Genomic DNA, 15,366 nt, shown 5'->3' with positions numbered 1-15,366 from the left:
TGTCAGCAGATTGCGACTACTCCCTTTCGTCTTCGTTGACGTTCTAATCATTGACACGAATAAGTGAACAGTGACTAGATTATATACGTGACTGATGTGAAATACCCAAGTGAAAAACAATTCTTTAAGATCAAATAAAAAAACATACCTGGACTATTTTTTGGTTAATCAATAGTTCATCAATAAATCACAAAATAGCAACAGGACAAAGCTAACCGCCTACCACACAGTACAATCACAGGGAGTTTGAAGAATACTTAGAAGTTGCACGCGAATTCCGGAAAATTCACAGAACCTGTTCCACATTCAGCAGCCATTTTTTGGCCGATTTACTGCCTGTCGTTAGTGCATGCAACTTCTACATATATTGTTAAGGTTCATCTTCAGTAAAGAATGTTATTTCTACCGCATACATACATGTTTTTGTACACATTGATAAAATTTTTTTAAAAGAAACCTTACAGCTTTCGGCCTCACAACACACAAAAACAATTGAGTTTGAAATCTAACACAACTTTTGTTGTTTTATTCAACACATTAATGTGTTACTCCTATACAAACATCTGTTAAATAAATGTGAAACAAAACACAAACTTGTGTTGAACCAAATTGAGTATTTTGCAACAAGTATTGTGTATAACACCCACCATATCTTGTGTTCAATTCTTTCTACACAAGATCTTGTGTTAATTCGACAGAAGATAGAGTTATTCATATATGACATAGATGGTCATTGTTAAAAAAACCCACTTTGTTCCGTTTTTCAGTCTGCTAGTGGAATGTTCGTATCAAATATCGGCATGACAATAACTTCTGGAACTGAGCATAGTTTTAGGAACACTTCAGTTTTACCTAAAAATAAAAGGGTTTATTACACAGTTTTAATGACACAACCGGAAACGAACTTTCTCTACATAGAGTTCCCATCCGCTAATCCGCTACTTCCGGTGTACCCGACCACAGGGATTTCAAACTTTACCGGGTGTACAACTGAGTTTTGCAATGTATCTGTAACCCGAAACCATGCTGCTTCTCTTGAGATAACTGGCACAGTGTTTCCGGTGACCAGCTCGGTTTTTCCATGCATAGCTTTGTGTTTAAAGGTGGAGAAAACAAAAAAAGTGACATGAAGTTCCGATGAAACAGTGCGAAAAGTTATTCCTAAATGTGGTCCAATATTTTTCCGATTTTTCCTTAAGGAGAAAAAGACACTTGAAAATAATTTTTGTATGGTGTGTATTAGTGACCACCTTTTGGCATAGAATGTAATAAATGATGTAACACAGGGTTAATAAGTATCATAAATGAGGATGTAACACAGGGTTAATAAGTATCATAAATGAGGATGTAACACAGGGTTAATAAGTATCATAAATGAGGATGTAACACAGGGTTAATAAGTATCATAAATGAGGATGTAACACAGGTTTCATCTGATTCTGGCATCATTTTTATGTTTTTTTCTCCTTTGACATCAAATTCCTCATGAACATGGTTAATTGAATCGCTGTAGTGCTAAGATTGCTGTTGCACGAGTTTCTTTTCAAAAGTTTCTCTCTTATACGATGCTGGCCAATTTTATGGATGGAGGAAACTTGGGTGGTCGAGGTAAATCATTAACCTGTGGCAAGTTATTGGCAAACTCTTCCACGTGAGATAAATATAAATGTACGGTTACAGGACCTCTTCATACAGCCCTAAAATTTAAAATCATGAAGGTTGTAAAAAGTGGTCAGTTTTTAAAACTAATAATAAAACAAAACAAATGATTATCAACGCATACCATAAATACGAGAATACTGGTAAAACTGCTGTTAAATAACTCATTATCGCAAGGGTCTTTTTCTTTGGTCACAAAAAATGGTCCCGCTTTGTTTTTATTTGATTTTAAAGAATAGTCAGTGACGTCTAATAAATTGCCATTAACATCACTGCATATTTCTTTACCTAATTCTGCTTCAGCCAAGGTGCTAGTGGGCGCGTAAATTGCTACTGTTTATACATTTACATGAACTGTTAGAATAAAACCCTCACTTAGGTAAACTGACAACAGGCAGTATTTCAGCGAATACGTGTGACCATTTGCCAGCTATCACACTGTCGTCGCTGCTCTGGTTTTACTATCTGTGCTGTACGTCTATCACACTGTCGTCGCTGCTCTGGTTTTATTCTCTGTGCTGTACGTCTATCGCACTGTCATCGCTGCTCTGGTTTTACTCTCTGTGCTGTACGTCTATCACACTGTCGTCGCTATTCTGGTCTTACTCTCGGTGCTGTATGTCTTAATTATATTCCACTGGATATTTCACATCAGTCACGTTTATAATTTAGTCAATTTTCACCCAGTCGTGTCAGTCCACGGAGTCTCTGCGAAAACTAAGCGGAGTAAAGGCAATCTGCGGACAAATGAGAAATGCCATGTGGCACACCATTCATTTCCAGCTCACGCCTTTTATTTGAAAACGCTCGTTCGAGAAAATGCTTTGCCAGTTAACAATAGCAGAAAACTCCACAAAACTCAATATCTGTTTTAGGACTCTAAATTTCAACTTCTATGTAAAGAACGAATAATTCATCATTTATAATTGCAAGAAATAGTTGTTCTGTCAAGAAAACAACAAAGTCGGCAAATTAACCTGCTGTTAAAGAGTCACCAGTGACCGGATACATACTTCGTACTTATTTCATTCTTGAAACCATCAGTTTTTGACGTAGTCATTTAATTTTGAATGACTTGTACTTTGCTAGAAGCCGTAGGAAATTATTTACGTGTTCATTTGTTTGATTAGTATATTGCGACATATTCAAGAGGTAGCCCACTGAGATGACGGTGGCCAGGCATTTACGCTGTAGATGGAGGAAACCAAATGCAAGTTCAAAAGAAACCACCACACCAGTTTATCATCATGATAACCTTCGTGATATAAAAACCGAATCCCAAACAAGCGGAAGGTGGATTCGAACTCCTGACTTTATCGGTCAACAGATATTGGGCATATTGGTACATCCTTCCCTGGGAACGCTTAGTACACTGCCACATACTGGTCGGACCGTTGTCAGCAGGATGTAACTGGGTGAGGTGTCATACTTGGCGTCTTCGACAAAACAATCCAGTGAGTCAGCAGTAAATGTGTCTGAATTACAAAATCTAAACATATCTCGAAAAATGAGTAAAAAAAAAATCACTGGTGGGAACCGACACATCCTCGCCAGGTGCATCATGCAGTTCCTGGCCTCAGGCTGCATTCGTTCAGCTGACCGTATCTATTCCAGAGCAGGTGATGTTACTGTGAGGCAGTCAGGACTCTGCGAACGTCTGAAGGACATCGAGAAAGTTCCGGGTCTCTTGTTAGAAGTACGTGGATATATGCACAGGACATTATGGACAGGTTCTTTCATATAGCGACTTGGGCGAAGACGTACAATCTAAATGGAATCTAGCTATTTAACCGTAAAGAATTTTCAACTTGATGACAAAAGAATAATGTAAGACTGTACCAGAAAAGACAGGCGATCTCAATGGTGAAATTATTCACATTAAGGCATTTTTCCATACAATAAAACGTGTGCATGGGTTTTATTCACGCTGAACCAGTTTCTTAAAATACGATGGCAAATCATCGGCTGCAAAGAGCCTTTCGCAATCCAGCAAATCCACTGATCTGATTGACATAGTAAAGTAGGAAGGCCACGCAAAGAAAACAGTTTAGTGTTGCTCAACAATAACATTTCGATCTGCACTCATCAGAAAGCCGTATTAAAGCTCCCCATATTGACGTTTTCCATAAATGAAAGTCGAGCTTTTACTGGTAAAGGACTTGCATACTTGCACCGGCTTGCATATTTTAGCACATTTCTGTCTACGTTAATTGACGTCGTGTAATTCTTAATCTAACAAGTGTGACTTTCCAACTTGGCTTTAGCCGTTGTAATATACCATTAACATTGCTCCAGGTAGCTCGTCTAAGTTAACCATGCAGTAAAGCTGTCATCATAGTCCCATAATGGCATATAGCACTAAAATCGGATGTAATCAGAACTGACATCCATAGCGTGTTCTGTCTTCCTTTGTATTTATATGTCTGAAAATGGTTGTTAAGCTTTAACGCGATCCTCTTCGTTCATGAACCTGGCTGCTGCTTCTCGCTTCTGGAGATCCGGTAAAGCAAGTGTCTCTGTAAAGACTATGTCATGACCTGAATCCTTACATAGCGCGCTCATCTCATGTGGTTTAGACGTCAGCGTTTGACATGCCTCGGATATTCCTTCGGCCGGAGAGGAAGCCAGCATGAGCTGCTCTTGAACTCACAGTAACCGCATTAGTGAGGCTCCTGGCTCATTGCACCGCGGGCTCACCACCTCGGTCACGGCTGCCCCGTGTGGAATTTTAGGGTACCATGAACAATATTGCCAAAAAATGATTGCTCAGGAGGAGACCATAACCTAACGAGGGAGACATTTTAAGGAAGTTTGGAGACCCGGGATCAAACCCGGGTCGGTTTATGCCCAAGACTTTAAAATGAGTCTATCTCGCTTGACGCACAACGTGACTGGATCGGGTGTCATGTCTTCGGCATGACAACGAATGTGCTGGTTTTCAGTACAGGTATAGCTGGATATCTAGTCGGCATATCTAATGATGACACTTGTTACAAACAATGATATGTAAATGTGCACGGTAACAGAGTGTGGCAATCAAAATAACTTCAGAAGGGTATAATGGCTACAATACGAAATGTGCTTATTTCCCATTATACCATTACTATATAATTCAATCTTTCGTCTGCACTTCGTAAAGCACACATGAAACACAGACAAATCCCTTTATATTAAACGGAACAAACTGAAAGGTCCATTTCCCCAGGAAATATAGAAAGGTACTACTGTATAGATATAGACCAGCCAGCATAGAAACACTAGGACTTGATTATACTGACCACATACAAAACGGAGAGCTTAACTTCTTAATACACCGTTTGGTTACATGCCAGTGTTTTCTCTAATCAGTTTACTTCACATCTGAAATCAACCTGTCATGTTGGAACATTCACGGTAGTATAATTACATTGGAGACAATGGATTCCCAGTATTTACAACTTCCGTCACGGGTTACATTTACCTTCTTTTATTTTACTTTTTACAGTAATTAGTGCCTTTGTCTTCTGTACCTAAATCAATCACGCTAAGCTCTTATTTAAGGATGACCAAAAGCTTTGGCTAACATATTGCCATATATCTTCCTCATAAAAAATGTTAGCTTGCACTTGATTCAGACGCTGTGTGACACTCAAGTCATACCATCGCCCAATCATTCAATGTGACATAATCGTGACGGATTCGGAATGTTTTTCATCGTCGTTTAATCAAAACATATAATTGGTAAACCATATTTCTCACCTCTATCGTTGATAGAGCGTCCGCTTCGGGGGGCGGTAGATCCAGGGTCAAGCCTTGGATTGACCTTAAAAAAGAGGAAGTTGTAACTTCCTGGCTTGGCCTTCAGCATTAAGGGGATAAAGCAACGACTGGATGACCCTTACCAGTATAATGGCTCGGGTGGGGCCGCTTACATGCCTTCGGTAAGTCGTCTCAGTGAAGTAGAACTCTCGCACTCACCCTCACCGCTATCCCTAGGTCGCATGACGTGCGACAGCTCATGCTGTCTTCCTCTTCGACCGTACGTAGGACGGTCTTCAACAACCCGCGTATGGTCGCGGATATCCCCCCGGCTCTGCTCCATTATGATGGCCGCGGAGTACGGCGTAAAACACCAATCAAAAGAATAAATAAACCAAACCCGTCTCTGGGCAGGGAATTTGTGAATGGCCTCGTTCTCATTGTTAGTGAGGTCTTGGTGAGGAAAAGCGGTCGACGGCGTCCGTGTATCTCTTCACACAGTTTAACGTTCGATACAGACTACATGTGGTCCACCACTATGGTGTGTAGGTGTGTACGTCACACGTAGCAAAGTTTGTCAGAAACTTGCGAAAGGTTTGTGTGGCCGAGAGCTTGGCGTGCTTGCGCAACACTATGACTCATTTTCCTCTCATCACAGCGATCGCCGTGAGTTCAAGTCCAGTTCATGCTGGCTTCCTTTCCTCTCGTCAGCAACCTGTGGATCGTCGTGGTTCTCCCCTGGGTCTTGCTCGGTGTCCTTCCACTATAATGCTATCTGCCGTCGTGTAAATGAAGTATTATTGAGGAAGACACCAATCAGAGAAACAAAATAGTAAATTCCGGTAAAACGTTTTCTGGATACTAAATTACCTAGATCAAATATGAGACGTTTTCTTTAAAATAAATAACCTAGATAAAATATGAGACGTTTTCTCTTATTCTTTATATACTATTGTATGCTATTGGCGCTGTCAGTTGCAACTGTCTGAAATTCAAAGATTCATTTTAACTCAAGTAGTGCGATTTCAGTACAGACAGAAGCTCAGTTTTAAATAGACTTAGCGTCAGCAGAAATAATGAACACTTTGAGCAGTCTGCTGACTCAGCCACATTACAAAGTATTCGAATCCAATTAGATCTATTTTCATCTCTGAATGAGGTCACAGAGATTTACTCTGGATCCACTTGCTCACTTGTTCAAACTAAATTTGGAAGCCGTTTGAAGATTGTCTGAAGCCCACGTCGGACGGGAGCGTGTACTACTCCGCTAACATAATTTATAGCACGTATCATAAGAGTACACTAATTTGAAACTGAGTTTCTGACTGTGCGACATTTACCACACATTCATAACTATGACACATCTGGTCAAAGTTTCTGACTGTGGCGTAATTATCACACATCCGGTCAGAGTTTCTGCCATAATTATCACACATCACAGCTCCTAATTATTTCACATCTAGTCAGAGCCATAATTATCACATATCTGCTCAGAGTTTCTGACTCAGCCACAATTATCACACATCTGTGCAGAGCTTCTGACTATGCCATAATTATCACACATCTGGTCAGATCTTCTGACTGTGTCATAATTATCACACATCTGGTCAGAGTGTCTGACTCAGCCACAATTATCACACATCTGCTCAGAGTTTCTCACTGTGTCATAATTATCACACATCTGCTCAGAACATCTGACTTTGTCATAATTATCACACATCTGCTCAGAGCGTCTGACTATGCCACAATTATCACATATCTGGTCAGATCTTCTGACTGTGTCATAATTTTCACACATCTGTGCAGAGCTTCTGACTATGCCATAATTATCACACATCTGGTCAGATCTTCTGACTGTGTCATAATAATCACACATCTGTGCAGAGCTTCTGACTATGCCATAATTATCACACATCTGGTCAGATCTTCTGACCGTGTCATAATTATCACACATCTGGTCAGAGTGTCTGACTCAGCCACAATTATCACACATCTGCTCAGAGTTTCTCACTGTGTCATAATTATCACAGATCTGCTCAGAGCTTCTGACTTTGTCATAATTATCACACATCTGCTCAGAGCGTCTGACTGAGCCATAATTACCACACATCTAGTCAGAGCTTCTGACTGAGCCATAATTATCACACATCTGGTCAGAGTTTCTGACTGAGCCATAATTATCACACATCTAGTCAGAGCTTCTGACTGAGCCATAATTATCACACATCTGGTCAGAGTTTCTGACTGAGCCATAATTACCACACATCTAGTCAGAGCTTCTGACTGAGCCATAATTACCACACATCTGGTCAGAGCTTCTGACTGAGCCATAATTATCACACATCTGGTCAGAGTTTCTGACTGAGCCATAATTACCACACATCTGGTCAGCTCTTCTGACATTTTCTGAACATTCATAATATGGTATAGTGCGTGCTTTTATGTCACAACAACGCTGGCACCAAAATTCGACTTTTGAGTGAAATCCCCTGACTAATAACCAATGCGTGATGATTTAGGAGAGTAAATGTCAGACAAAAAGATTACTAAGCCTTTTCACGTTTGTATTCAGATCTGTATTTAACAATAGTTAAAGACACGGTCAGGATTAGACAAAATCGGGTGAGGAGGTGAGCAGTAGTGACAGTGAGGGAAACGGAGTAATAGTCTAGAGAACTAAATTCATCTCAGGCCCATGATAATAAAAAAAGTTTGGAGACTAGACAAAAACAGTTCCATAAATTCGTGTAAACTGAAAAGCAAGGACACACAACACGCTTGTGAACAGCTTTTTACAAGAATGGAGAGTTGGCATTGTTGTTTTGTAAACTACTGTAAATACTAGTACTCCAGTTCAAAGAGAGCATTATGTTATTAAAATTATGAGCGTGTATACTTGTATCTTGCTCATAGATGTCAAAAGACCCCTGCATTATGAAAAAATCAGTACCTGACGTGATTGCCACAGGTGCTACTGGATAATCCTGGACAATAGTGGAAAAAATAAATAGATACTTCATAGGATGCATGGAACAGACGACAGATAGAGTGCATATATAGAAAAATATCGAAAACTCTGAACGAAATCTTGGAAGAGATAAAATTCCTGGAAAAAATTATTTAAAATATGCAAATGATGAATCCCATACTCTGACACAAAAAGCAGATCCGGAAGGAGAGCACTTCTTCTTGGTATGTTTATCATAAAACACATGGAATGTCATGGTGATCAAGCAAAAATAAAAACCCACTTCAGTTAGCTAGCAACTTAATATATAAGCGTTTGTACTCTGTCCTATGCCGTCCACCGCTGAGGTAATATGGCGTGTATCGGCCTCCGTAGACGACACAGTTTCAGTATTGGCATTTATAGTTTTATTGACGTTGTCCAAGACCGGAGATGAGGGAACGTTATCATTCAGGATGTCTAAAGCGGTTTCCGATAGATCGTCTTCGGACGTGTGCAGAGATTCGATAGGAACCATTGTGAAAGCCGTCCAGGTGTTGAGCTGTGTGTCGTAACGTGGCTCGTAATGAATCCCTGACACGACACTCTCCAAATCTTCTCCTCCGAACAGTGACACGTCGCTGGTAAAGCTGTCACTAGTACTCATATCAGAGTACGTTTCTAGACAGGCGTCTAAGGCGGCTTCGTAGACGCCACAGTACGTTCTGCCTGAGCCAGCGGGTATCACGTCTTTACACGACACGTGGTAAGGATCCACATCTATACAAACCGGTCCAGAAACGTCATCTCCTGATGGAAAAAATGAAAGAGCAGACGACAAGCAGTCTTCCTCGCTGTCGTCCGTAAATGATAGCATTTCTATACCGGAAGTTAGTGATTGTTCCAAGTTGGTGGTGTCGAGCCACGACGCGCCATGGCTTGCCAGGTTACTGTTTTGAAGACGCCCAGACAGCCCTGACAGTTCACAAGGCTTTGTTGAGTGATCAAAGTACCCAGGTTGATGATTCACTGAGCCTTCCGTCCAGCTTCCGGTCAACAGGTCACTGTCGAAGGCATTATCCCACATAGCGTTCAACTCCACCGAAATCTTGTCCATTTCAGATGCGTTGCTCTCTTTCCGTCGCTGCATGGACCCTTCGCACGAGCTCCATGACACGGGACTGCTCGTCTCTTCGTGCATATATTTTCTAGTTTTGGCAGTCCGCTTGCTCCTCTTGGTATTGGCTGAGGCGCGCTTGGCCCTACTCAGCAGCGGATTGATAAAGGCACTCGGGGATGCTGTGGGAGCTGAGCAGGCACACCTGGCTGGATGAGAGTCGTCTCTCGCCGGAGAACTGGCGGGTAGGTTTGAGCAATCATCCAGCTGGCGAGATACCAAATCGATCTGTTCGAGGAGAATCTGCAAGTCGCCGACAACGTACTTTATGTCGTGTATAACGGTCTCGAGATATTTCACCAGGGTGATCACGTGCTCCCGGACCTGAGTGTCACGCCCTCTGTAAACCTTCCCCGAAACGAGGCCCTGTCGGGTCGCCATGGCAACGGGATACAGCCGTCCCCCTTTGCCTCTTCACGTTCTCCACCAAATCTGCCTCCCTATATCGTTTCGATCGTCCCGTGTGCTTCATCAACTTACAAGCCTCCTCCAAAGTGGCTTTTTGTCCATGATTTAAAACGACGACAGCGGATTCATTGTTCTCAGTTCACACGATCTGCAATATAATAAACACAAGAGCTTATAAATATTTACGATAGATAAAGACTCAATTACACGGCCAAGTTAAAAAAGGCAACAATAAGAGGCTGTATCGCAATAACCCAGTTAGACCAGAACGATTAAGGAGACTGTGTTTACCGACTCATTTCACATGACCTGGATGTCGTATTAGAAAAGTGTCCTTTGATAATGTATTGGAAATTAGAAGCACTAATCGTGTTACAATTTATCGAATTTTCTACGTGATCAAATGTTACCATCGGCTTTAATGAAATTCCACACAGTCAAGTTCGATAGATTTTGCCACAATTTGCGACCGCATCAAAGCCTGTAGCTTCAAAAAGCTACCTCACTTTGGCATATGGGTAACAGTCGATTTATTACAAACAGAAAAAGGTTGCGGAATGATCACATTAAACTCCGGTAACACACTTCCTATCTGTGAGAAAAAAAAAAACCCATCATTTCTGATAACGCGCATTAAACCCGTCAGTTCATTGACAAAATACGCCACAAAAAATGTGGTAAATTTACAAATTTGTGTAATTATGCAAATTTTGTCAGTGAAAATATGTGCCATATGTAGAATATGAAAGATTAAGGTGAATTCCGGAAGTTCTGGACAGAGTTTAACACTGCTGTGGAAGTTGGGTATTGCATAAAAACCATAATTCCGATGACATACTATGTAGTAATAAAAAATGCCATCAGCTATATCCAATTATCTTTCAGCGGCATTGCGTCACATGTGAGACCCCTGTCTGTTGGGCTATCCATTTATACATATTTAAACCTTTTTGCAGGCAAAATATTCCCCAAAATTATGTTTTTAGCATGGATGTAATTCATGTATGCGAGATACTGGGATTATGAAATCCTTTCCATGCCGACCGAATCTTCGGAATCCATTATAAGTCGATCGGATAAGAAAAATGATTGATTTTGTCGGTAGTTATCAATACATTTCTTTGAACATCACAATATATGCTTTCCATACATTACCTAACACCCTTTATCTGTATTTTCTATTAGGTTTATGCCTTTGGGATGTCTCCGGCGACATTAAAGACACTACATTGCATGTAAAAACCAATGCGTTGATTTGCTAGTGAAAAAAGGAAAATTAATCTCGTGAAAGCGCAAATTTAGACTTGTAATTCCACGTTAATTGCGGAACCTACAATCCGTCCCACCGTTTACAGTCGCCTGAGGCGTTTTATACATAGCTGACATTAAGGCGCTCAAAAGGGGGATTTAAAGTATTTTAGCAATAGGCCACGAAAAGCAATAAAGCTGACGGCAAAACACGAAAATTTATGTTATCGCTACTATTGAATCATTTTAACTATATGATGGTTTTAACCAGTTATTAACTGGCATGTGACTGATCATTAAAAGTATATATTGATGTGAATTGTAAAATGTGTCGACTCAAGGCCCCAAAACACTGAAAATACATGTAAGATAATGTCCGAGTGATTCTGTTTTCTAATAATTTGTATACCTATATCTAGTTGACATGCATGGCGATAAATAGAGTCACATTTGAGCACTGGGTAAATATTATATTACGTTTCACTAAATTCTCAGCAAATGGCATATTTATTTATCTGATTGGTGTTTTACGCCGTACTCATGAATATTTCACTCATGCGGCCAGCGTTATGGTGGGTGGAAACTGGGCAGAGCCCGGGGGAAACTCACGACCATCCATGCTGGCAGACCTTTTCACGTACGGAGCAAATGGCGTATAGACGTTGGCTTACGTACGTTGTTCTAAATACAGTAACTGAGCAGCTATTATTAGATAAGCCTAATATTTCATATTGTTGAAAAATTGCTAGGTGCAGAGTTAAACAGCAAGCAATCCACATTACATGGGTTCATGACGGGCTCATGTGCATGAAACATGACAAGTAACTCTTCACGTCAGTTCAGATCGCGTATATCTGTCAGAGAACGTAATTAATCAACAGAGAGGATAACCTGTTAATTATACACGATTGGAAAATTACAATATATCAGAAACCATCCATCTTATGTTTGCTTTTTGTCATTCTCTACACTGATAGATCGGGGGGTTGACAAGAGGTGGGTGTCAAGTGAACTTTGGCTATTGGCCATCTTGACATTCATATTTGGCTTTTAGGGTATTATATTATTTATTTTGTTTGATTGATGTTTTACGCCGTACTCAAGAATATTTCACTTATACGACGGCGGCCAGCATTATGGTGGGTGGAAACCGGGCAGAGCCCGGGGGAACCCACGACCATCCGCAGGTTGCTGATATGTAGGGTACTAGCCCAGGCACAGGCTATACAGCCCTTTTTCATGTTATTTTAGACTAATGTTTCCAATGTTCTCGACATCTGGTGTTTAAGCCGCACTCACGAGAATAAATATTAAATAAATAAATAAGTACAAAGCTGTTTGCTTGATATGTAAATAGGGAAATCAGTATAGATGGGAAAATCACATGCTTTGCCTACATATAGCGCATTATACAGACAGTGCATGCTGAGATGAGAGGTCAGGAATTGTCAGCTCGAGAGAAGTGATGTTAAACGAGTGCAAAGCACGAGTTTGAATATCACGTGTTCAGAGCCCAGAGACATCGGAGAGCTCACAAAGGGAGGTAACTGCAGTAGACCAAACGCACGAGATCATTGGCTATAGCCTCGTGAATGTGGGATCTTACCTTGTGAATGTGACGCTTTGCCTGAGCGCGTTGTCGTTGTGAATCATGTATTGCGGAATACAATGTGACCGTGTATTGACCAATGGAAACCAAGAATCACCTTATGAGGTCTAATAATGTGATTTACGTCACATATCAAAACACAGCTAGAAGCTGAAATGAGAGCTAGATACAGGCAAGAAGTTCGCGAGCTAAGCGTATTTAATGTTGCCTTTCAATATACAATATATACTTTATGTAAGCAGCAGCATAAATGTATTTATTTATTTATTTATTTGATTGGTGTTTTACGCCGTACTCAAGAATATTTCACTTATACGACAGCGGCCAGCATTATGGTGGGTGGAAACCGGGCACAGCCCGGGGGAAACCCACGACCATCCGCAGGTTGCTGGCAGACCTTCCCACGTACGGCCGGAGAGGAAGCCAGCATGAACTGGACTTGAACTCACAGCGACCGCATTGGTGAGAGACTCCTGGGTCATTACGCTGCGCTAGCGCGCTAACCGACTGAGCCACGGAGGCCCCCAGCATAAATATAGAAAAAGTGTTATAATGTAGGCCTATTATACAGCTAGTGCATGCTGAGGGATGGGATATCAGGAACTGTCGAGAGCTGACAGCTCGATAGCCTGAATACATGAGTAACATAAAAATATGCTCAAGATGCTTTGGGTAGGTATTTACTTTCAGCTCTAGGTTGAACATGTCGCAATGAAGTTTGCGAGGAAATATGTTCGCAACGCTGTGGGTATGTACAATTATACTTTTACCTCACAGTTGAACATGTTGCATATTCACATTAATTCTCCACGGTGTATACACTTTCACAGTATAACATATCTGAAGTTTTTAGTATAACATCTGCAAACCGATGTTCACCTCATGGCTGAAGATGTCGCAAAGCGCCACCAACTGTGCCCGGCCCTTATGCGTTAACCACGTTATGTGTTTGTATTTATTCTCGTGAATTAAAATGTCACAAAATTTCATGCAGCAACTGTACCCTGTTATTTATAGTATAACCTACCGATACCTGGAGTTTTCATACATACCAATATGCTCGCCACGCTATATGTATGTATATTTTTACCTCAGAGTTGAACATGTCGCACATTGTCACCAACATCCCCAAGTCTGCATACATACAGGCCAACCATGTGTTCGCCACGCTGTGAGCACGCATATATTATCACCCCATATCTGAATATGTTGCAAATTTCCATCAGCCTTCTTCGGTGTATTATAGTATTACATACCTGAACTTCTTGTACACATCAATCAGCTTCCCAGGCTTGATGTAGGTATATACACTTTCACCTCATGATTTTGAACATGTCGCAAATTTCCACTAACAACATGTGACATTAGGGAACAACATACAGGGATATGCGTATACAAAAACGTGAACTGCGTTAAACTTACGCACGCATGACAAGGTTAAATCTTGTGTTCGATAAATCTCTATACTTATCAAAACCGTCAGACAAGTTTATCCCGTTTACGCTGACAGACTTACAACCATTGACAAGGAGAAAATCGCTGACGATCGTACTGAGCGAGGCTAGCTCATTCAAGCCTAATCCCATCTGTATAGGGGAATTGAAAGCCCCTGGGTTCCTAACACGTGTTTATAGAACGCACCAGGTGTTGCCAATGGGGAACTTACAAAGCGATTTTGATGTCGCCCCCTAAACGATGTCTCCTCTATTATGCACAAATCAAACCAATTTAAAATTCATACAGACAGACATTGTAAAGCTTGGGCTGCCGCCTAAGTAAACCTTTGCTGAAAAATGCGGCCAGTTTATAACATAAAATAATCTGGTGTACTAACATCAATAAGCAAATGGCGCAGCTTCCAGACAGCCATTGAATGGTATTTCGACACAATATACCAACCGACGAGGTCACTGATCTTTACTCATATTGTAGCCTCGCACTGGTTATGTCCAGAATTCGAATCTACGTTCCACCACTTTTTTGAGTTAAATACGACCTCCTTCACTAAACCGTTTTGTACCAATATCCAAAACATTATTCTTTCTTGCAAAACATATTATTTCAAGCTTCATGCTTAAAATTTGCTGAAATTCTGGGCTAACACAGCACAGATAATCGATGTGATAGGCATAATTAGAAGTTCATAACTTTCGGCTAAAGCGTGACCGAGTGTTTAGCGTGCTGGCGCAGAAGAGTAACTACACATGGAGCTCAGTTCCTCCAACCATAATGGTGACCGCCGTTATATAAGTGAAATATTCTTTAGTGCAATCTAAAGCACATCTGATAAATCAATAAATACATTTCGGACTAAAGCGCCGACATTACTTTGTGAAACGAAGAAACGAATCACCAAGAAACAATGACTTCACCTTAACAACGCTTAAGAGCGTTACACAGGTTTCCGCATGTGCAAATCTATATATTTTAAGGAAGCATTGAACTGGTTTAAACAATAGAAATGTGGTTGTTCTCGGGTATAAGATAAAAAGGAAATTACTCCTGTTTCTTTTCAGGTTAAATCACGATATGCCTAGCGAAAATCGATAAAAACATATTAATTTACAAAGCTATCATTAA

General features: G+C 40.7%; 1 protein-coding gene across 4 annotated transcripts in view; it reads right to left on the bottom strand.

Annotated features, from left to right (window-relative positions):
• Positions 1-7,953: 7,953 nt before the first annotated feature.
• The window catches only part of LOC135473844 (uncharacterized), a 34,625-nt gene continuing 27,212 nt past the window's right edge, over positions 7,954-15,366 (bottom strand). For 3 of the 4 annotated variants that reach the window (XM_064753760.1, XM_064753763.1, XM_064753762.1), the window contains exon 2: positions 7,954-10,077. In XM_064753760.1, coding sequence (XP_064609830.1) covers positions 8,658-9,902 — 1,245 coding nt within the window. In that variant the 5' untranslated portion in view covers positions 9,903-10,077 and the 3' untranslated portion in view covers positions 7,954-8,657. Of the gene's footprint in view, positions 10,078-14,042; positions 14,110-15,366 lie in introns of those variants that run through there. The other variant, XM_064753761.1, reaches the window with a different exon arrangement.

This window comes from Liolophura sinensis, chromosome 8 (genome assembly GCF_032854445.1).
Source record: "Liolophura sinensis isolate JHLJ2023 chromosome 8, CUHK_Ljap_v2, whole genome shotgun sequence".
Taxonomy (NCBI): Eukaryota; Metazoa; Mollusca; class Polyplacophora; order Chitonida; family Chitonidae; genus Liolophura; species Liolophura sinensis.
The sequence above is the reverse complement of the archived record's forward strand: the minus strand, read 5'-3'. Positions and strand labels throughout refer to the sequence as shown.